This window comes from Chinchilla lanigera, unplaced genomic scaffold (assembly GCF_000276665.1).
Source record: "Chinchilla lanigera isolate Chin_1 unplaced genomic scaffold, ChiLan1.0 scaffold00009, whole genome shotgun sequence".
NCBI lineage: Eukaryota > Metazoa > Chordata > Mammalia > Rodentia > Chinchillidae > Chinchilla > Chinchilla lanigera.
This window is the reverse complement of record NW_004955410.1, coordinates 12,790,885-12,815,193: the sequence shown is the minus strand read 5'-3', so window position 1 is coordinate 12,815,193 and position 24,309 is coordinate 12,790,885. Positions and strand designations below refer to the sequence as shown.

At 37.4% G+C, this 24,309-nt stretch overlaps 2 protein-coding genes and 1 long non-coding RNA gene across 3 annotated transcripts in view; 1 reads left to right on the top strand and 2 right to left on the bottom strand.

The window, feature by feature from the left end:
• The window catches only part of Dnajb9 (DnaJ (Hsp40) homolog, subfamily B, member 9), a 5,860-nt gene extending 5,659 nt beyond the window's left edge, over window positions 1–201 (bottom strand). Inside the window, exon 1 of the mRNA XM_005377307.2 lies at window positions 24–201. The gene's annotated coding sequence lies outside the window, so the exon portion shown is untranslated. The remainder of the gene's footprint in view (window positions 1–23) is intronic.
• A 77-nt stretch (window positions 202–278) lies between these two features.
• Window positions 279–6,494, top strand: Thap5 (THAP domain containing 5). Its single transcript, XM_005377310.2, has 3 exons — window positions 279–545; window positions 4,337–4,529; window positions 5,191–6,494. Exons 1-3 carry the CDS (start codon window positions 466–468, stop codon window positions 6,082–6,084), a joined length of 1,167 nt encoding a protein of 388 aa, XP_005377367.1. The 5' UTR covers window positions 279–465; the 3' UTR covers window positions 6,085–6,494.
• Window positions 552–11,897, bottom strand: LOC106146296. Its single transcript, XR_001232732.1, has 3 exons — window positions 8,864–11,897; window positions 1,407–1,475; window positions 552–715 (listed from the first exon to the last, which is right to left on the bottom strand). It is a non-coding gene; the product is annotated as an uncharacterized LOC106146296 (long non-coding RNA).
• Window positions 11,898–24,309: the final 12,412 nt, after the last annotated feature.

The window sequence follows — 24,309 nt, the reverse complement described above, 5'->3', positions numbered from 1 at the left end:
CTCGCGGGGCCCCGAGTCCTCACCCCGGCCTCCGCGGTCTCCAGGGGCCGTCGCGCGCCCTGCTGCGGCTTCCCCGGCCACCGAGCGCTCCCACCTCCGCCGCGGCCGCCGCGTCCCTCCACTGCCTACTCCCCACGGGCGGGCGTTCAGGGACTGGCGCCACCGCCTCAGGAGGTGACCTACACGAAACGCTTTCCCATTGGCTCTCGCTTCCCACCTGACCTTGGCGCCCTACGCGCACGTGGAAAACTGTTGTTGCCGTTCTGCCTGTGCGTCACTTCCGGTCCCTCCACCAAAGGGGCGGTACTAGCGCCAGCAGAGGCGGAAGTCAGCCTCTGGTTCCGGCTTCCGTCGGCTGAGCGGGATCCTGGCGCAGGCGCGGTGGTTCCAGTGGCTGGGACCTGCGGCCCCGCCTCAGCGAGGAGGGCTCCCTTGGGCCGGGGTGCCCCGGTGGTTATCCGAGTGATGCCCCGCTATTGTGCAGCGACTTGCTGTAAAAACCGCCGGGGGCGAAACAGTAAAGATCGGAAACTGAGCTTTTACCCGTAAGTTGTTCCCCGGGCAGAAGCGTTTTCGCCCGTAGGCCGCAGTCCGGGTGTCTCCTGGCAGGTCTAGAAATCAGTTCTGTGGTTCCGCGTCTGGTCACGGCGCAGCACCCCGGGGCTTGGGTTCTCTGTACCTCTGCAGACGCCGGCTACTGGCGAGCCGTAGGGGCCTGTGTGGGTTTGAAGAGTTCATAGTTGGCGCGGTGCCCGGGTTTCCAGAGCCTTTCCCTCATCTCCCTTGACCTCATTTCACTGAAAGACGTTTCCCGGCATTTAGGTTGAATCTCATCGGACCTGCCAGTTTCCGTGCCTTGTCGCATAGAGATGCTTTAGTCGCATTTTTCTCCTGAGCAAATCGAAGCCAGAGAGATCGGATAACCCACCGACCTTGAAAGTTTTGTGTCACAGAGCCAAACTTGGTGGCGCACCCCTGTAATCTCAGCACTCGGGAGGCTGAGGCAGGAGGATCGCTGCGAGTTCGAGGCCAGCCTGGGCTACAAAGTGAGCTCAAGGCCAGCCTGAACTGCAGAGCGAGACCCTGTCTCAAAAAGACGGAAAAAAAATTTTTTTGTGTGTCACAGATGCAGTTGTCACCTGCGTTCTGTTAAGAGGTGTACATACCCTTCATTAGTACAAAAAAGAAGGTGTTAATTCAGAATGACTAGGACCACGAAATACTAACTTGAAATTACAGGAGTACTGATGTTTGTGCAGAAGAACTGGGAAGTGGTGTTTTTGTATAATAAAGAGCCCGCACTCCCAGACTACACCTCCTGACTTAAAATCCTTGTTCCGTTACTGTTTCTGAATGACCTGCAAAACATTTAGCTCTGGGAGTTATGAGGGATGAGTAGAACTTACCTCAAGCTTACTGTTTGAAGAGGTAAAGCAGTACTGACTGGAGGTACGTGCTTAATGTGTATGAAAAACCTGTGAAAATCAACAAATTTAAAATATATTTTTTTCTTGTTTTTAAAAATAATTTCATTTGGGGCTGAATGTTTAATAATTATGTTGTGAATCCAGTTTTATTTTAGACCTGAAGCTATCATTCACTAATGGTTTAGCTGCTTTCCATTATCCTACATAATAATGGGGGAGGGAACTTTATAACCCTGCCCTAAATCACATTACATGGCAGTGTATCAAGAATTGTCTCCTTGAATCCCTTTCACAAGATACTGAGAGATTTTGGAAGGAAATAGGCAATAGGCAGGTAGTGCTATTACATTATTGGTAGCTCTGAGGTGGTTTGTGGCAAAAGATCATGTTAAACTAATTCTCACATATAATTGGCCTTACGTTGGCGAATCATAATCCCAGAGTGAAAAACAGTTTTTGTTTTTTTTTTTTTGAAACAGAGGCTTGCTATGTAGTTCAGGCTGGCCTGTACTCACTATGTAGCCCAGGCTGCCCTCATGCCTCAGGATCCTCCTGCCTCAGCCTCCTGAGTACTGGGATTACAGGTGTGCACCACAATGCCCAGCTAAGTCTTTCTGATTAATCTTTGTGGACCTCAGAGTTACCATATTTGAGGAAGAAACATAATAATGCAAATTAATTATAAAGATGAATTATAAAAGTTTTTTCTTCACATATAAATTCTAAGTTTTTTTATTTTTATGGATTTTTTTAACTACCTATGTAATTCACATAATAAAAAAAATCGGGATTTCTTCCCTCTAATAGCACCAAACTTTAAGAACTAAATTTTCTCATGCTAAAAACAAATGTATACGAATTTAGTAATCTAGTAAATGCATGCATATAGTGTCCTATCATACTGTGATTCTTAGGTATTTTGGAAGAAGTGCATAGTTACCAATTAACAAATTGAATCTCTAAAAAGGTACTAGAAATATATCCCAAGCAAGTTCTTAAAACATTTATCTGTTGAGGGAATAGTATAATGTATTTACCAATCAGGATATTCACAAAGTATAATTTTTATGGTATGAAAACTTACAATATAGGTAAAATGGAATTTGCAAATAGCATTCTTATAGGTGAATTCATATTTAAAAAGCATTATTATAAAAGGTATAGTCTCACTTTAGATCTACCAAAAAGTTGAATTTAATTCTTTTAGTTTTTAAATGCCTTTGCTCATTATGCCTGTCATACTTAAACCAAGTTATTTATTTGCAAGCTTAAAATATTTTCTGAACATTAATATTGTTTTTATGGTGAGAACTTCCAAAGATGGATTATCTGGTTTTTCCACCTAACCGTATCAGTGTTAAAAATTATTTCCTATAAAACACCCAGTCTTTTCCCTACAATCTTACAAACTTAACAAAATTTAGGGGAAAAAATATACTCCTTACTACAAGCATAATCTAAACAGTTTGAAATAGGAGGGGATGTATAATAGCTACAATTTGTATGAGAGATTTGATAGGAAATTATAGTGTTGTACAACAGAAATAGAACACAAGACACATCAGTAATTTAAAATTTTCTACTAGCCACAAAAAGTAAAAAGAAACAAGTGAAAAATTTAGTGTTTTTTAATTTAGCCCCAAACATGTCCCCTAAAAATAGGAAATTATTGGGGCTGGGGATTTAGCTCAGTGGCACAGCACCTGCCTGGCAAGCACAAGGTCATGAGTTCGAATCCTGGTACCCGAAGAAAAAAAAAGTTATAATAAAAAGAGGAAATTATTATGTAATATATGTGTTCAACTGTGTTCTTCAGAAAATCATCAAATATAAATCACTATAGACTAGTGTTTAGTATACTTCCTTTTATTTATCTTTTTAATTTAATTTTACTTGAGACAAGGTCTCACTGTGTAGTCCAGACTGGCCTTGAGCTCACTATGTAGCCCTTGAACTCATGGCAGTCCTCCTGCCTCAACCTCCCAAGTGCTGGGATTACAGGCATGTAGTATACTTGAAATCAAATCTGTTTCAACAGTAAAAAAATTTTTCTACCAAATTATGCCATTGGTTCAATTTTACCTAACTATACAATATTGCATTGCAATATACTAGAGCCACCTTTAAATCCAGGTTATTGTCAGTATAGGAACAAAATAGAATGAGAGCTGTCTTGCCTTCGTCTGTCTTTTATATTTGATTTGTTTCTTGTAAAACATGAGTCTATTCTTTTTAACATGTTTACATCTTTTCTTGCTTCAGAATTCCTTTTTCAGAACTTCAGAGTTCCTAGTCTGTTGTTTACAGAAGTCAAAAATACTAGACTTAAGTTACATGTAGATAGAATTGAAGCTGATGCCAGTAAAGAGAATGGAATATTAGTAGTCTTTTGACAGTATTCATTTTATTCAGTTAAACCATTTGTTTGAATTAATGTTTCCTTGTATTAAAAATATTAGTATAAGTTGCCTAAAGATTAATGTTGCCTAAAATTATAAACAATAAACCATTTGACTTGTGGAATTAATATGAAATATATTTGAATGAGACTCTAATTTATAAGCTCCTTTCAATTTCTGCTTCCTACTTCCTGTTCGTTGTACAACAAAGTAAAAGTGGAACATGATCCATAAAAAGAATGGATTTTATCCTTCACAGAATATATATTTTACTTGAAAATTGCTGAGCTATATTTACAAGCTGGTCTCAGACAAAATCATTGGCTAAATGTCATATCTTAGTTTTCTTTAGAGGTGGGGGGTAGTTCTTATAAAGATGCTCTCTTTTGATAAGGATACCTGCTTTGCCTTTGCAACACTTGACAAATAGAACACCTAGACATACAGGCCTGGCATCTGGCAAAATTATAAAAAACATAGTAAAGTTTTTCTTTTTTTTTTTATTTTCAGGTTTCCTCTACATGACAAAGAAAGACTTGAAAAGTGGTTAAAGAATATGAAACGGGATTCTTGGGTTCCCAGTAAATACCAGTTCCTGTGTAGTGACCATTTTACTCCTGATTCTCTTGACATCAGATGGGGTATTCGTTATTTAAAACAAACTGCAGTTCCAACAATATTTTCTTTGCCTGAAGACTGTCAGGTATTGGAGTTGGGGGTGGAGGGTTGGGTTGAACAGAGTGGCACATTTCAAGGGCACATTGCAGGGTGGCAGGTGATGAGGCAGAGAGAGTGAGAAGGCAAGATAACTTGGGAAAACAGATCGTGAGAATAAGGATCACTGGTATTTGCTTTTATTTAAAGTGTGATGATTTTTATCAAATTTGAACTGTTGTGAAACACAGTTTAAGAGAATCAGAAGATAGCACATGAATTATTAAGTTATTAACATAGCTGGACGTGGTGGTGCATGCCTGTAATCCCAGCACTCGAGAGGCTGAGGCAAGAGGATCGTTGCAAGTTTGAGGCCAGCCTAGGCTACAGAGTGAGCTCAGCACCAGCCTGAACTGCATAGTGAGACCCTGTCTCAAAAAGACCAAAAAAAAGTTATTAACATAAATTAAAGAGTTAAGTTTTTTAAAGTGGTCATTAGAATGATATGAAATGCTTTTGTCATATTGATGGGCTGCATGTTTTTTTAAAAAACATTATGATATATTTGTTACATACTTAGAAAACTTTTTTTAACTGAATAAATTTGCTTGCCAATATACTGCTCAAAATTATAATTGAACAATCAATGCTAATAAGAGAATAAGCTGATAAGGGTGTCTTTTTTAAAATTTGAAAATACTATTTTCCAGGGAAAGGACCCTTCCAAAAAAAAATCTCAGAAGAAAATAGTGGAAGATGAGGACGAAGTGTGTCTAAAAGCCAAGTCAGAAAAATCATTTACATTAAATGAGGCTAAGAAAAATACAGTTAACACAGCTGTGTTCCCTGAACATGCAGAATTACTTGATTCATATGCCATGGTGAGCCCACCAGCTCCAAAAACAGGAGGTATGCAGAATAACATGTTAACCCTTAATGTAACTAAACAAGATACCAAAACACCCCAATCTACCTTGAAAACATCAGTCAACCAAGATTCAGGTAGAAATGGTTTTGAGAATCAAAATTCTACAACTATTACCTTGACAACTTCAAATGGAGAAGGTACTCAGCAGTCTTTGGAAACCCGAGAAGTGCTTGAAATAACTACCAATCATCTTAATCCAAATCTTACAAATAATTCCATGAAAATTAATTCACGGGAAAATCCATTCTTGTTCAGCACAATCAACCCAGCGGCAGAAGAATTAAACACAGACAAAGAGTCTCTTATTGCCATTTTTGTACCCACAGAAAATTCAAATCCTGTTAATTCTTTTGTACCAACCCAAAAAGAAACCGTGGAAATGGAAGACGTAGATATTGAAGATTGCTTATATAAAGATGTAGATCATGGGGCAGAAGTTTTACAAATTGATCATTCTTACTGCAGACAAGACATAAATAAGGAACATTTATGGCAAAAAGTCTCTAAGCTGCATTCAAAGATAACTCTCCTTGAGCTACAGGAACAGAAAACTCTAGGTAGGTTGAAGTCTTTAGAAGCACTTATAAGCCAGCTAAAACAGGGAAACTGGCTATCTGAAGAAAATGTCAAAATTATAGAAAACCATTTCACAACATATGAAGTCACTATGATGTAAAGAGGTTTATAATTTAAAGAATTATATGTAATGGGAACTTTTTCCTATATGAAGTTCTCATTTTAATGAAGCTATAAAAGCGCTCTAATACTATGAACTATATCCTGTTCTGAAAATGCACATTAGTAACACAAAAGTTTGAGAGTTATTGGGTGGAAATAAAAAATAGTTTCAGTACTGGATAATTTCCCACACTAAAGTCAAAATATTAGTGAATAAACAGTAGGATTTGGTCATAAAAGAACTAAGATATGGTTGAAACAGCCCAGAATATTATGTTTTGAGTCTACCATTGGTATATGATTTAAGTATTTACTTTAAATCTCAATCCCTAATCTGTAAAATAAGGGCATTTATAAGATTTTTTTTTTTTTTCTGTTGTTTTGAGGCAGAGTCTCACTATGTAGTCCAGGCTGACCGTGAACTCACTATGTGTCCCAGGCTGGCTAACTCGCAGCAGTCCTCCTGCTCAGCCTTCCAAGTGCTGGGATTATAGGCGTATACCACCACACCCAACAAATACGTGCTTTTTGTGTTTTGAAATTTGTTTTGTTTTGTTTTGGAGACAGGGTCTTCCTACGTAGTTCAGGCTGGGCTTGAACTCACTGTGTAGCCCAAGCTGGCTTCAAATTTTTGTCAATGCTCCTGCCTCAGTCTCCCAAGTTCTGGGATTACAGCCGTATACCATCACACCCAGCTTTATTCCCTTTCTTTTAAAATACTTTCATTAGACAATTTTCCTTTTTTTGTTTTTTAACTTTATGTTTTTTATCAGTACATATTTGCCATATATACTGGTCACGTTCAGCATAGAACAGATTTTCTGTAAGATAATTTAAACAGTAAAAGTGGGATAGGATTTGTATTAGATTATTTTCAATATTTATTTAATTCTGTATTGAACTTTTGGCGTATTATTATGTATCTGTAATGTATAACAAAATACTGATATAAAGCCAGGTGTGGTGGCACACCTATAATCCCAGCACTTGGTAGGCTGAGGCAGGAGGATCTCTGGGAGTTCAAGGCCAGCCTGGGCTACAAAGTGAGCTCAAGGCCAGCCTGAACTGCATAGCGAGACCCTGTCTCAAAAAGGCAAAAAAAAAAAAAAAAAAAGGTACTGATATAATTTTATTTCCCTTGAGTTCAACTCTTAAGAGAGGTACTTTAAACTTGAAAGAATATATATTTAGTACTTTATATATAGCTGACCATCATAATACATAGCTATTTAAGTTTAATATCTTTTATTTATAAAGTTATAAACCAAAAATTTTAATGACGTTCATTTTAAATACATACAAATATATTTTAGAAATCATAGTTTGTATCTATTTCTTTATAGAGATAGCTTTTAAAGTCTATGCCTGTGTCATTTTATAAATCCAAAATAATGTTATAAATTCTCACTTATGTATATTTTATTAAAATTTATGAGCAAGAAATTATAGATAACTGGTGATGAGCTTAGAAAGACAAAGTTATTCTCTTAGAAAAGAGGTATCATTATATAAATGTAAATACTGTTTATATCTGCACGAATTTAAGAAAAATAAATGAATAACAGAGTTTGTGGTGACACAAATGTGAAAAATAGATGCTATATATGTTCCCCAAAATTTGGCAGTCAGAAAAATATGTTATTGCCTATTGTGTTGAGCAAGTTCCTGTCTGATTCTTCATTTTCTCATGTGTTAAGTGAAAAGTGGTATTATGTATCTTAAAGAATGGTATTGCAAATTCTATAGGGTAACAAACAGGTTTTTGGACCTGGAAAATAGGAGGTGCTCAATAAGCATTAGTTAACTCTGAATATACAACACCTACTTTGTAGATGCATAGCAATTATTTTTTACATATCTGTTTCTTCCAGTGAATAAAATTAAGTAATACTGTTTGACTGTATGTTAACTAATTATAAAAAGATTAGCGGTGTCTTTATAAGGTGACCATGGGGGAGGGACAACTTTTAAATATTCTCATGTTGCATTTTGCTATTACTTCAATAGTACAAGTGAAACGATATTAACCTTAAGCCTCAATTACATAATGTTTCAACTCAGTTTTTAGCACTGTACATATTAATTTTGTATTTGCTTAAATTTAGGTTTTCCAGGAGTAATTTATGTACCTGGATGTATTTTGTTTAACTTGATAAATCTAAGTAAAAAGCATTTTCTCTGATTTTGTGTGATCAGTTGAGGATGTTCTCAACCTAACCCAATTAACCTCTCAGTTACATAAACAGATCCTGGCCTGCTTCGTTTGATTTGGACTACTACAGGAATCTGTTAGATAATCTTATCTGTTTCAGTCTTTCTCTTCCACATCATGCTAGATCCTGCCATCAGCTTTTAATCTAAAGGACAGATCTAACTCTTAGCAGCCATCTACCATGTAACTTTTGTAGCTCAGATATCTAAAATTACTCTCAAGTACCTATAAAATAAAGCCAAATTGTTACCATTTTGTCTGTCATCCTCTGTGACTGTGTTTGGCCTGTGTTTTGCCCACACTGGATTTCTTAGCATTTCCCAAAGACCCAGACATGTCGTCCCTCTGTTTACAGCTTGTTTTTTTTCCCTGAACTGAACCAGTCTGTCAGAATTACACTTCAACATTAGTAGAATTTTATCCCTGTTTTCCAGTCAAAATTGTTTCCTCTGTGGCCTGCAGTAAAGTACTTCTATAGCACTGTAACACCATCTGTTACATTTTATATGGCATGATGATATCTATATTACTGCTTTGACTAGATTAGTTTTTTGAAAGAATTTACCCATATGCTGTTCTGTAGTGTGACCTTGTACCCCCATTAAGAGGCGGAGTTATTTCTGTTCCTGCATGTCTTGAGTAATTTGACCAGAAGAATATAAAATGATTCTGCCAGTTCCAGACTTGGCCCTTAAAGTGGCCTGGCATTTTCCATTTCCTCTTTAGAATACTTCCTCTCTTAGGTTCTGTGGTTACCTGGAAATCATACTGGAAAATTCCATGCCACCTGTAGAGACTTTAAAGAAGACATCAGACATGAATAAAATTGCTATGTTGGAAACAAATCCTCAAGACCCAGCTGCTTGCTCAAATAATTAAATACAGTGTTGCCATATTACCCAGCAACTCCACCCCTAGATAATACACCTTAGAGAACTGCAACCTTATGTCTGCACAAAAGCTTGTATGCAAATTTTATAGCAAGATTATTCTTAACATCCAAAAGATGAAATAACCCCAGTGCCCATCAACTGATGAATCGCTAAACAACGTGACATATCCATACAGTGGAGTACTAATTTGGCTCTGCAAAAAAGGAGGTTCTCATATTTTGACAAGGATGAGCCTGGAAAACATCGTGAGAGAAACCAGACATAAAAGGCTATGTACTTCATTTCTGAGAAATTCCAGAATAGGCAAGTCCATAGAAACAGAAAGATTAGTGCTTCCCAGGTCTGGGGCAAGGGGAAGATGAGAAGTGATTGCTTGGTGCGCATGGTCCTCCTTTGAGGGTGATGAAAATGTTCTGGAAATAAGACAGCAGTGATAGTCGCACAAATTTGTGAATGTATTTTAAAACTGCTAAATTGTATACTTTAAGATGATAGATTTTACAGTAGGGATAAAGTTTTTTAAAAAGAGCTGCTCTAGATAATACCAGATGTAGCAGAAACACATCATTTATCTAGGCTCTTTAAGGATTCCTTAAATTGTGACCAAAATGAAGTGCTTGTTTTAAGCCAAAGTTTTGAGATAACTGGGCAGCAGCAGATAACCAAAACCACCCCTTCTCTGTGTTGCTTCATCCTTGCTCTGATGTAGTCATTCTGCAAAACCTTTGACAATTGCTCTTCTGTCTGTTCTCACTTTCCTTGAACCCCATTTCCTGCTTTTACTCAAATACCACTTTCCATCTTGTGTTTCAACGTTAGGAGATGGAGAAACGTATAAATAGACTGACCTCGAGTGGGCCCAGCAGTGTCACTGCGTTTCTCTGGGAAGTTCATAACCCTGCTTCCAAACTCCGCTTCATACTCCTGGCTTCCTCTTTCCCTCCCTCCTACTATTCCAAACAGAGTCTTATCACATGCTTTATGGACTACAGACTCCTCTATCTTCCCAAAACTCATATATTGAGGTTTAACCACCAGTATGTATTTGGAGGTGGGGCCCTTAGGAAAGAATTTAAGGTAAGTGAGGTTACGTGAAAGGAGCCCTGAGGATATTAGGTGCTTTAAGGAAGAGATGCGATCGAGCTGCTCTCTGCCCCGTGTGAGAGCACAGCAAGAAGGCAGCCACCCACAGCTGGGAAGAGTTCCCTCCGGAAAACCTGACCGGCACTGATCTCAGACTTGCAGTCTATGGTATTTTGTTGTACCAGCTCAAACAAAGCCACCTATGTAACCTAGAACAATGTAGTAGTTTGAATAAAGTACATCTATATGCATCAAAATATTGTCATTCATAGTATATTTCAGAGAAACATTAAGGACAAAAAAAAAATCCATCAACCTGTTACCAATACGAGTGGTTTTGTTCCAAATTTCCAGAGTTTAGGTTTTGAATAGTATCTCTAGCATAAAACACAAATAGTGTCTGTTGTCTGATATGATAAACCTTTCTTCTCTTACATCATTAGTGAATATATTCACTTGATGCCCCTCTCGATAAGTCCTGCATCTTCTGGTAATAGAGGGAAACATTTTCTTTTCTTCTCATGTTAGTGAGAATTCATTCTCTAAAAGAGACATTCTTTTCAAGCTTTCGTTATCTTACTCTCTCTACCACACACCTTTATGCTAAGATGTTGACTCTGCCTCGTGTCTGTTTTATTCATTTGATTGAAGTGTTCACTTTTCCATGTATAACTATATCTATTTTTATTCCCTTTTCAGCATTGTAATGCAGAACTGTATTTTTGTCAGTATTGCATATATTTTAAAGGAGCTTGATTGCATATATTTAAGAAATGAAAATATGACTTTCACTTTAGAAATTAGAACTGACAGATCCTAAAAGATACATACTTTAAGTGTTTTATTTTAACTTAAATAATTTCTACAAATTATCCTGTGTTGGGGAACTTTCCACATGTTACTCCTTTTTCATGACTTTTAAATATATTACCTAAGATGATAAAAATACTGAAACTACTTTTTTGCCCCCTGATATCTAAACAGACACTGCCATTTAACACATTTTTTATTTATTCAAAACAGATGCTATTGTTTTAAAAAAAAATACATAACAAAAATTTAGGAAAATGTACCTAAAACTAGAAGTGGTCCTTAAAAGGGTGGGAAATTTCTGTGCATTGATGAAGTGGACTTTTTAAAGATGTGCTGGATTGAAACATAGATTTTGTCTTAAAGCAGTATTTTTGTCATTCCAAATGACTTAAACATGGTTATTTTCATTTTAGCTATAAAAGCTTTTTCAGTTTTTTTCTTTTTTGAAATATGCTAATAATCTCTTGTTTCTAAGTAATCAGTAAGTTTGACCATTTTTTTGAGAGGCTCTCACTATGTAGTTCAGGGTGGCCTTAAACTCACTATGTAGCCCATGCTGGCCTTGAATTCACAGTGGTCCTACTGCCTCAGTCTCCCAGCTGCTGGGTTTAGAAGTGTAAGCCACCATGTTCAGCTCTGTTTGACCATTTTAAGTGATAACCAAGTACCATGTTTTTGTAAGTAGACATGCTTTAAGAGTATAAAACCAACAGTGATCAAACAGACTAATGAAAAGTTATACCAGTAATCAAATAGACTAATAAAAAATTTTAAATGATGAATGACTGTGTATTTTTATTAGAAGTGAGACTAAAGCCCTGGACATTTATGGAGTAAAAATGAAATTTATTTACTTATTTATTTGTCTTTTTTGAGACAGGGTCTTTCTATGCAGTTCAGGCTGGGTCTTTCTATGCAGTTCAGCCTTGAACTCACAAGGATCCTCCTGCCTCAGCCTCCTCAGTGCTGGGATTAGAGGTGTGTGCCATCACACCTGGCATAAAAATGAAATTTAATTTTCTCACATCAGATCTAGTAGTCAGTACAAAACAGTTCTTTTTGTAATCTTTCAATTTGTCTTTGTTTTGATAGAAACATTTAAAAAGGAAAAGGAAAAACATCTAAAAGTAAAAAGTGCTGAGGAGGACTTAACACCAGGAGCAGTCTATAGTGACCAAAAATGGGGAGGTTAATTATTGAAATAAAAAAGGTAGATTTCAGTATACATTTCAGAGCTATGTAAGAGACTAGCTAGATGGATTATGCACATAAATGGAGCTTATGTAAAGATCTAAAAATAATATGACACTGAAGTTTTCCAGGGATATTTCTTCCCTTGGCTCTACTAACATGGAAAAAATTGTAGACATACTAAAGTACTACCAAAGTGCTTGATACTTTTGACAGTAGTTCTATTCGAATTTCAATAGAAAATGTCTTGCCCTTGCTTAGAATGAAGTCTTGTATTTCTGATGGGCTTTCCTTTATAGGTGATTTGTTTCTTTTCTCTAACATCTTTAAATGTTCTGTTCTTGTGCTTAATTTCTGGAATCCTGAGTAGTATGTGCCTTGTGTAGACTTATTTTGGTCATGGCTGATTGCACTTCTATATGTCTTATTAACTCTATGTCAAATTCTTTTTCCCTGCTTGGGAAGTATTCTGCCATTACTACTATGAACAGGTTCTTTATTTCATTTGTGCTGATTCTAGCTTTTTCATTGACTCTGATCAATCTTACATTCTTTCTTGCATCATCTTGCAACTGTTGGATTGTTTTTTCATGGTCCCTTGCTATTTTTAAGAGATCTTTCTTTTTCAAATCACTAACCATGATCCTGTCTTCTAGGCCTGATATTCTATCTTCATTTTCTTTTACTGAGTTTTGCAAACTTCCAATGGAAGTTTTAATTTCTTGAATGTGTCATTTAATCTGTTTCATGGATCCCATTTATTTCCAATGATGTTCATTCTTGGTTTCCATCATTTTCCTATGTTCCTCTTTTTGATCTATGTCTACTCTAGATTTGCTGAGCAAGTCATCTATTATGGTCATAATCTCTTTTTTTTTTTTTCTGAGAGGCTATTCCTGATCTGATTTCCTCTATAGTCACATACATCTGGTTTTTTACTTCTGCAGCTGTCATTTGAGAAAATTCAGGTGGATGGCTCCTGATTTTCCCTATTACATTGTTCTCTGTCTTGTCCTGAGTAAGCTGGAGGTCTAGAGTTGTATTTTACTTCTGCATCTTGTCATTTTCTATTTTTTTTTATTTCAATTCGTTTTCTGTGTTGTTGCTTGTATTTTTTTTTTTTTATGTTAGGTAGCTTTATCATGGGTATCAAGGCTACCCTAGAATATGTCTATTCCACAGAGGTGTCTTTTAGCTAGTGCTTAGTCTTTGTGCCTGTCCAAAGATTCTACCTTCATACTTTATTAGGGAAGAGAAGTTACCATCTATTTGGCTCAGTACCCAGTCCTTTGGTACTGGATTATGGAAATGCTTATGACCTCAGATAATCGCAGTGTTCTCGTACAAGGGTGAACAACTGATCATGCACATGGCATCCTGGCCAAAGTAGTACAATTAGCAATATCAGTATCATTAAGCACAGCCTAGAAACTGACAAACTGGTAATTGCTACTTTGATATCTGTAATTAAGGAGCCAGATCTATAGTTATATAACAATATGCAATATAAACCAGAAACTTGTGTCCCCTTTGTAGAGTGATTTTAACCTATGAGGAAGGGAAATTTAAGAGGGATAGGAGACAAAATAGCAATAACAGAAGAGAAATATAGGAGAAGCAAGGCTGAAGGACAAAGGATGATCACCCAAGCTTTGAGCCCTCAGAAACAATGTCCTGTGTTATCTGAGAAATTATGATTTGATTTTTTTGTAGAGCCTCATTCATCTGTTTTGTTAGTTCTGCTGTTTCCAATTCAGAGAGTCCAGGTGGGTGATTTTCAAGCTGTTTCACTTCATTGCTCCCTGGGTTTGCCTTTGTTGAGCTGGAAGTATGGGGTTGCATCTTGCTTAAATATCTTCTCATTTTCTGTTTTTTTTTTTTTAATTTGATTCCTGTGTTGATGCTTATAAACTGCTCATTGTGAGTAGCTTTATTGCTAATTTTTAGAACACTTAGGAAATGACTACTTCTCAGAGATGTCTTCTAGGTACAACTCGCTTTTGGGTTTGCAAGATCCTACCCCTTCAGTTTATGAAAAGTTGCTGCCTACTTGGTCTAGCCCCTGGTTCTTTGTTTTTGTTTTGTTTTGTTTTGTTTTTTGTCTTTCTGAGACAAGGTCTCACTATGCAGTTTAGACTGGCCTTGAACTCACTTTGTAGCCCAGGCTGGTCTCAAACTCGCAATGACCCTCCTACCTCAGCCTGCCAAGTACTGGGATTATAGGCATGTGCCACCATGTGCAGCCTAGACCTTGATTCTTTGGTAATGGCCTGTAGTACTGTTTATGACCCTTGGCTCCCTGCCAGCTTGAAGTGAGCTCCCTGACCTCCTGTCAACTTGAACTCATCAGCCTCACCCTGACTCTTGGAGCCACTAAATGAAGCTGACCTGCCCTGTTCTGAGCTCTGAGCTCAGTTGGTCCCTCTCCAAGATGGCTACCAGCAATTGTTCTCTCCTAGGGGAAGTCTGAACCCAAATAACTCACCAGCCACTGAAGTCCACTGCACCCACTGCTCCATTCCATTGGTGCATTTGTCTGTGGAGGCCTCTGAGGTTGTGAGTAGTCACCATTTGCCTGCAGTTTCAAACAACTCCTCCCACACAGTGAGTCAGGACTTAGGGGAATGCACCATCTGCCACCTCCTCCTTCTTCATTGAAGTCTCTCTCTTTGCTCTCACTGTAGGCTTCAGTTCTCACTTCAAATCCTTCTGGGGTCACAGGGACCCATTTCCCTCCTTCCTCTCTTCCTCATGTAGCTGTATTCCAGCATCTGGATACCAAATTTCCATCAGGTTCTTTACTGCTTACTGCTCCGCCACTACCCAGAAGTTCAGGTGATTTTAATATATAGCAAAAGTTGAGAGTAAATGCTCGACAGTGAAGTTTATGGACCAGACTCATCCATTAGTACAGAGCTTCTCATTATCTTTTAAATGTTTGGCTAACAATTAGTAGAGCAATTAATATCAAAGACTGTGGCTGTCTTAGTCTATTTCTTGCTGATGTAAAAATACAAGAGAGTAGGTCATTTATAAAGAAAAAAATGCAGGGCATGGTGGCTCACGCCTGTAATTCCAGCACTTGGGAGGCTGAGACAGGAGGATCACTGTGAGTTTAAGACCAGCCTGGGCTACAAAGTGAGCTCAAGGCAGCCTGAACTGCATAGCAAGACCCTATCTCAAAAAGACCAAAATAAATAAATAAATAAATAAATTAAAGAAGAAAAATTTACTTCTCACAGTTCTTGAGATGAGGAAGTTTAAGATCAAGTCAACTGCATGTGGCAAGGGTCTTCTTTTTTGTGTTTTACAACTGTAAGTTTTTTTTGTAGTGACTTAGAACCATTCATGAAGACAGAGCCCTCCAGACCTAAACACCTCCCAAAAGACCCAAAATATTTACATTGGGAATTAAGCTTTCAAACATGAATATTTGGGGACACATTCCAACTATCATAATGACATAAGTAAATGGAAAATAATAAAATTAAAAACAAAAAAATTTAGTACTTTCAAATGTATTATAATGCAAAGTTAAGAGAGTGGGGGATATTTTGCAAGGGGAACAGTATCATACAGGACACACATTTTATAAGATTATTTTTAATAGTCACCCAAAGAATCATATACAAGAGAGTGCAGGAAATCTGTCCAAACACTACAGACCAAGTATCCAGCCAAGGGCCTGGATCCCGCAATAATGTCCTGCATGAGTACAGCTGAAGACCTAGAGCCCATAGCAATGCTTCCCATGAATCCAACTGGAGGCCCAGAGCCCACGACAACATCTCATGCAGGCATGTTTCATGCATCTGCACTGGAGCCAGGAAGCGACGCTCAGAAGAACCAGAGCTCCCCTGAAAGGTACCACAGCCATCCTCGGCAACAGTGAGGTACCAGGCTCCTCCAGGGGTGAAGAGTGCAGATCTCTCAGCCTGCTAGCACAGATCCTTCATCCTGCTGGCACAGACTTCCTAGATTCCACCACTGACCTTTGGGCCTTCCCAGCACAGATCCACGAAATGTCCCATGAAAAAAGCAAATCAAAGCCCCAAAAGATGGAAAAAGAAGCAAATAAGACAAGTCCAAGGTTTATGGACTGAACAGTGTTGCCCCCTACTCACATGTTGAAACCCTAAACCCCAGTACTTCAGAATGTGGCTGCGTTTGGAGTTGGGTGGGTGAACCCTATGCAGTCCAAGTGATTTGGTCAGAGACACTAGGATTGCAAGGGCACAGAGCACAGACCACGTGAGGACCAGATGAGACAGCTTTGTGCAAAACAGAAATGGTCCTCAGGAGAAACCAAACTGGCCAACAACTTGGTCTTGAACGTCTAGCCTCTGGCGGTATAAGAAAATAAGCTCTGTTGTTTAAACCACCCAATCTGTGGTATTTGTCATGGTAGTCCTAGAAACTGTCACAGTCATGCACTGCTAATGACGTGCATTCTGAAAACTGCACTGGGTGATTTGGTCATTGTGCAAATATAATAGAGCAGACCTGCACGAACCTAAATAATGTAGGTCAGTAACTCAGCGTGGTCCCTGATGTTTCATGCATCTCAAATAGTAAGCGTGAAATATATTTGGTTGTTGATGGCATAAAAGTATACTGTTTTATAATGTTTTTTTTTAATAAGTAGGAGTATACACTAAAATCACAATTAAAAGCATAGCATTTTAAGTCCATAAATTAGCAGCACAAGTCATTTCTTATCAAAGATTAGGTACTATACAAAATTGCATGTGCTATACATTTAGAGGACTGTCAGTATAATGGGTTTGTTTAGCAGAATCACCACAAGTACGTGAGTAATGCACTGTGCTACAGTGCTTTGATGGCTAAATCATGAGGCCATAGGAATTTTTCAGCATCAGTAAAGTTTTATCAGACCACTGTCATATATGTAATGTGTCACTGACCAAAATGTAATGTAGTGCATGACCATATACCCAGGAGGTTTAATATCCAAGTAATAGGCATTTTAGAGAGTTGGAGCAGAAAAAATAGAGCAAAGGGAATAGTAAAAGAAAAAATACTACAAGAATTTTTGCTAGGAATGATCTTGTATTTCCAGATACAATGACCCATTGTGTGCCTAGAAAAATGAACTCACCAAGGGACATAATTAAAAAGAAAAAGTTTTAAACACAAAAGAAAGCTCTTACAGACTTTAAGCAGGCAGGTAAAAAGTTAACAGGAGCTCAAACTTAAATGGTTTCTGCTAAGCATGTTAGTGTATGCCTACAGTTCCAACTACCCAAGAGGCTGAGACAGGAGAATCCCTTAAGCAGAGGAGTTTGGTGCCAGTGTAGGCAACATAATAAGACTCCATATAAAAAAAATAAAAGATTAGAATGGGTTCACACTTCTTAGTAACTAAACTGGAAACAAGACAAGAGTGGTCAAGGACACACAATAGAGAACCATTTTGTCATAAAGAAGGATAAACAAGTCATTTGTAGGAAATGGACTCACCTTTGGACTATAATGTTAAGTGAAATAAATCAGACTCACAAGCTTAACTATCACATGGTTTCTTTCATATGAGATACCCAAAATAGAAATAAAGTCAGAGTGAAAGGTAGATAATGGAAAAGAGGAAGATAGATCTTTTGAACCAGGAAAGAGGACCAAGAGATTGAGATGAGAGGGAAAGGTGGGAAGGGGATGAGGAAAGATATACCCGCTCCCATGAGGAATATAAGCATGTACTGCAAACGTGTACAATAAAAAAGCAAATTAAAACTGAAAATTAAAACAATTCTAAGGGGGAAAGTTTTCCAAGGTAGAATGTTTTAGGGTCAAGGTCTCAAAAAAAAAAAAATGGTTATTCTGTTCCCTTTCTAAAGAAGCTGCTTGCAAATTTATTAAAGGACAGTAGACCATAAAAGAAAATCAAGACAATGGTTTACTTTCTGGAATGATTTTCTAAATGTCAGGTTATCCTTCTATTAACCTAGAGGTAGAAGCAGGAAAAAGGTAAAGTCAAAAGCAGAGCAAAGGTCATCCCAAGTTTGTGACAATGGAAAGCCCCAACACGAGAGCTGCCCTAGGCCTAGAAAGCTGTCAGCCTAAGTGAGAGGTTCAGAAGGAGAGCTCTTCAGGAAGATGAAACTTCTTAGGAAAACTCCTGATGGATACACTAAGCCTATAACTCATAACTTTATTAGATTTGGAAAGAGATAAATGACCTCCTAAATTCTAAATACCACAGTTCAAGGCAGTAGTACTTTACATTTTATCTTGTGCCATTCTTCAAAGAAGCATAAAGCATTTTGTATATTTTATTCTCTTAAATCCTGAAATATAGAAGTGGGAAAGCTACTGTTCATATTTGAATACACAAATGCCAATTCAACTATGTGGTTCTAATTAGGAAAAGACTAGTACTAAAAGAAAATTTGGCCCATTTTGAAAGCAGATTGGATAAATTCCACACAATATTTTTACAAGTCTTCAACTAATACTGGTTCATAATTTTCTGATAAATTTTAATGTTCAAATTACTATATAGAATGTCAGAAAATAAATTCAAGGTTAGAATAAGTTTCATTTGGGTTACTGGAAAATAATATCTCAGTTTGATCCTTGCTTCTTTCTAAAATATTGTTCAAAACAAGAAGCAATGAAGCAGGATCCAATTTCAGAAAGAACCTAATCTTTAGTTTTTTTGGTGCATGGTTCAAATTTGCCATTAATAAAAATATCTGAGTGTTTAAATATGTACAGTGGACTCGAATATCATAAATGTGAAACAAAGTTAATCATATGGAGCTTGTAACCTTAGTTGATCTAGATGAAAATGAATTCACTGGCATAAGACTAGAGAGTACCTGAACCCTGGATGAAAACAAAAGTAATCAATTCAGCCAGTGGTATTAAAATATGAGAAGTTTTGGGGGTAGTAAAAAGTGACAGGTGAATGATTCCATTCAGATTGTTCAAACAGTCCCCAAAACGTCATTAAATAAGAAATGTCCATTCTTCATTGGGACATTAGGTAATGCACTAAATAATTACTGTTCTCCCTTGTTAAAATTCAGTGCTTTAAGGATCTGAAATAACCTTCAGCACATCTGTTTAGTTTAGTTAATTTGGGAAATAATAACATACGGAAAGCGAACAATGTTGTGTGATACAGGAGGAGCAGAGGGGTGGGACTCAGAAGATCTAGTCATTACCTTGGGAGCGTGCAGAAGCACATTACCGGGAATCATCATAGAAATGAATTTCTGACAAGCGTACTGTAAACATTTTTTTCTCACTAGTACTAGGGATCGAACTCGGGGCCTTAACTCTGAGCTACACCCCCAGCTCCTAATGTATATCTCAGCTTTACCTAACAGCAAGTGGAGACGAGGTTCTACTAGAAATTAGAACATCACAGGGGTGAAAACATTAGAAAAAGAAAGCTTTAAAGGCATTTGGCATAGGTGTGCACGATAGCTTAAAATTCACATATTACTCTTTTTAATTTGAGGTCCTAGCCAGGAGTGGTGGCACATGCCTATAATCCCAGCACTCGGGAGGCTGAGGCAGGAGGATCATTGTGAGGTCAAGACCCGCTTGAGCTACAAAGTGAGCTCAAGGCCAGCCTGAACTGTGTAGCAAGACCCAGTCTCAAAATGACAAAAAAAAAAAAAAAAAATGTGTATGTAGAATGATTTTTTTTAAAAAAATGAAACTCAAAAATCTAAAAACTCAACAGTACTGTACTGAAGGTGATTTGTTAACTGTTCTTAAATCTCCCTTATGTTGGACTTCCCTCAATTCTAAATTAAATTTTAAAATTCAAGCTTCCGATGTTTTACTTCCTAAATTATTGGCATGTTTTTGTTTTTGAGACAGGGTCTCGCTATGTAGCTCAGGCTGGCCTTGAACGCGTGACAATTTTCCTGCCTCAAACTCCCGAGTCCTGGGATTAGAGGCCTGTGCCACCAAGCCCGGCTACTTTCTAAATTATTAATTAGTGTATGTTTGTAACAGAATGAACGTATTCATCATTCGTTATTGGTTCATGTACGTGTCGCATCTTGGTCCTTTTTACTTCCCTGTCGCTCCTTCCTCCCATTTTTCCTATTCCCAGACCCAGAAGTCTATCTCCCTTTTTCCCACCATCTTTCCTTCATTTTGCTCTTTAAATTATTTATACTTCGGGCTTCTCATATATGAGAAACCATGCAATATTTAATCTTCTGTGTCTGATTTGTTTCACTTAGCATTATGGACTCAAGGTATATCCATTTGCCTACAAATAACTCAAGTTTTTCTTTATGGCTGAGTAGCACTCATATATATATATATAACATATACATATATATTCTTTTTACTAATTCATCTCTTGATAGGCATGTAGGCCTCTTTCAATATTTAGCTATTGTGAATGTGCTGCTATGAATGTGAGTATGCACATGTCCCTGTAATATACTGTCTTTAACTCTTTTGGAAACATACCCAAAAATGATATAGCTGGGTAAAATGGAATTTCTATTTCTTGTATTTTGAGAAATCTCCATACGATTTTCATAGTGATTGTACTAGCTTATATTCTCAACAAACATGTGGAAGGGACCCCTGGCCCTCACAACTTTGCCAGCATTTATTGCTTTTTGAGTTCTTGATAAAAGCCATTCTCTCTGAAATAAGATAGAATCTTGATGTTATTTTGATTTGCATTTTTCTAATGACCAAAGATGCTGAACATTTTTTCATGAATCAGTTGACTACTGTAATTCTTATCAGAGGTATCTGTTCATCTCAATTTCCCATTTTTGATTGGGTCTTTTATTTTAGGGAGTCTGATTCTTTTTTAGTTCTTTATATAGTCTAGATATTAGTCCTCTGTTAGAGGAGCAAGTGGCAAAATTTTTTTACATCCTATGGGTTGTCTCTTTATTATTTCCTTCCCTGTGCAGGCAGTTTTTAATTTGAAATAATCCCATTTTTTTAATTGTTGGTTCTGTTTCTTAAGCAATTTGGACTCTGTTCAGAAAGTCCTCTCCTATGCCTATATCTTCAAGAGTTTTACCTATTTTGTCTTCCAGTAGATTAAGTATCTGTTTTTAAATCTAGGTCTTTGATCCATTTTGATTTCATTTTAGTACAGGGTGAGAGGTATGGGGCTTTAGTCGTTCTTCTGCATGTGGGTGGCTAGTTTTCCCAGCACCATGTATTAAAGAAGCTATATTTTCTTCCCTCCAGTGTATGTATTTGGCCCCTTTATCAAAACTCACGTTTGCTGAAGTAGCTTAGAGCTGAGTCTATATCCTCAGTTCTGTTACATTGATCAACATGTCTGCTTTTGTGCCAGTACCATACTATTTCTAGCACTGTAGCTTTGTCAGATAACCTGAGATCTCAGACTGTGATGCCTCCTGCTTTGCTCCTTATAGCCCAGGATTGCTTTTGCTATTCTGGGTGTCTTTTGGTCCCATACAAATTATAGGACTGTTTTTTTTTCTAGCTTTTTGAGGAATACTTTTGGTATTTTAAGTGGGACTACATTAAGTCTATATATCATTCTTGGTAATGTGGCCATTTTGCCTATATTGGTTCTACTTATCCAAGAATAAGAGATGTCTTTCCATTTTCTGATGTCTTCTACAATTTTTTTCAGCGTATTAGAGTTTTCACTATAGAGATCTTTCACTTCTTTTGTTATTAACTCCTAGCTATTTAATTTTTTGAAGCTATTGTAGATGGTATTGTTCTCCTGATTTCTTTCTCGGTGGGTTAGTTGATTGGATAGGAGAAAGCTCTTGATTTTTGTGTATTGATTTTGTATCCTGCTACTTTGCTGAATTGATCAGTTCTAAGTCTTTTGGTGGAGTTTTTTTGGATCCTCAAGGTAAAGAATCATGCCATCCAGGGGGCTGGGGATTTAGCTCAGCGGCAAAAGCACCTGCCTGGCAAGCGCAAGGTCGTGAGTTCGGTTCCCAGTACCGGAGAAAAACCAAAAAAAAAAAAAAAAAGAATCATGCCATCTGCAAATAAGAATAGTTTGACTTCTTCCTTTCCTAGATCTATATCTGTATCTGTATCTATATCTGGCTGTTTATCTATTTATATCCTTTTCATTTCTTTTTTCTTTCTGATTGCTCTGGCTAAAGTTTTGAGTACTATATTAATCAGGAATGCTGAATGGATATCCTTCTCTTGTTCCTGATGACATTTTTCTAAACAGATATTTTTCGGTACAATTATGTTCATCTTAAATGGTTTGGTTCTTGATTTAGATTTTATTCTGTGAAATTTGAACTCTAACTAAATTTGCTTTATATCTTCATAGATGCATTATTCCTAAAAGTAATAGTAAATATTTCAGTTAGGATTTTCACAATTAAGCTGAAAACAAATTAGGTGAAATTTGGTACTTATAGAGAACCTGCCATTCTATCTTACTGCCATGGAATAGTGCTGCTAATTTTCCTCAAAGTGACACATATTTGCTGTTTATGATCACTCTGGGAACTATACTCATCTATTTATACATTTTCACTACACTTTAACACAGTATAGATTTTCTAAATGCTATATCTTAACGTATATAATGTTATGCTTTATTTACTGGCCTTCCTAAATCTTATATCAATTCATTTCATGAAGAAATTTAACTGTTTTGTCTTTTTTTTTTTTTTTATCTTTTTGAGACTGGGTCTCACTATGCAGTTGAGGCTGGCCTTGAGCTCACTTTGTAGCCCAGGCTGGTCTTGAACTCGCAACAATCCTCCTGCCTCAGCCTCCTGAGTGCTGGGATTACAGGCACGTGCCCCCACACCCGGCCCTGTTTTGTCATTTCTAACAGTGTGTCTTTAAAAAAAAAAAAAACATAGCCTCAAATTCCACATAAACTATAGCAATCTATGTTTCACTAAACTGTAACTGCATATAATTTGGAATTGTTCTTCCTCAGACATTTCCCCAACTAGTTCATTTGATTGTCTTCCTAAATTTGTTTTACTGTATTTCAAAACTGGGATTTAAAGAGACTCTAAAGTGGTTACTTATATAACTTTCTGGTTCAACACATCAAAGGTTGCCATTAACTTTTGATATACAAAGGACTGTTTTCCAATGTGTATCATTAACCTAATATACCCCACAAAGTTTTATTTAACAAATGGCCAAAACCATTACTTGAATGAAAAATAGCACCAAGGAAGGTCCAGATCACATAGGTGTTAGATGCGTTCAGTTAGTACAGCAACAAAACAAGACAAAAAACTGGGAAATATTTCAGACCTAGATGGGAAAAATTGGGCTGCAGATATAGCTCAGCAGCAGAAGCAACTGCCTGGCAAGTGCAAGTTCCTGAGTTTGATTCCGGTGCCAAAAAAAAAAAAAAAAGAAAAGAAAAAGAAAAAGAAAAACTAGATGGGAAAAATTGAAGATTAAGGCTGTTAACAAATTGAAGTATTTTAAAGAAAACTTCTCTCTTGAAAATTAATCAGTTGGTGACGAACTGCTTGACATCAGTCCCTAGTCATGAGGGTTGCTGATGCCACTATCGTTTTCTTTCCTTCCTGGGCAAAGGCCATACTCCATCAAGAGACCAAGGGCAGAACCTTCTCTTGAATATGAACTGGCTTTAGTAACTTGCTTGATGTTCCGAGGTTTCCAAAGCAAGATCAGAATAACCATTATTACAGCTTTGGCCTGCTCCTCTTAGAAAACACTCCCTTGGAGAAACAACTTGGCATATAAGAAGTGCGAGTACTTCCTCTCAGCATGCTCTAGAAATCATGTAAGGGTGCTCCGATCAGCAGTGCTGAGCCAGACCTTCTAGCCAGTCCCACCAAGATCCAGACATGTAAGTGAAGCCGTGTTGAACCCTACACATCAGCCGATCTACCACTGAATGCCACTCAGAGACTTCCGCCAATGTCATATGGAGTAGAAGAAGCCAAACCATACTTTGACTAAAGATTAGGAAATACAATAAAATATTCATTTTTTAAAAACCACTAAGTTGGGGATACAGCTCAGTGACATAAGCACCTGCCTGGCAAGTGCAAGGTCCTGAGTT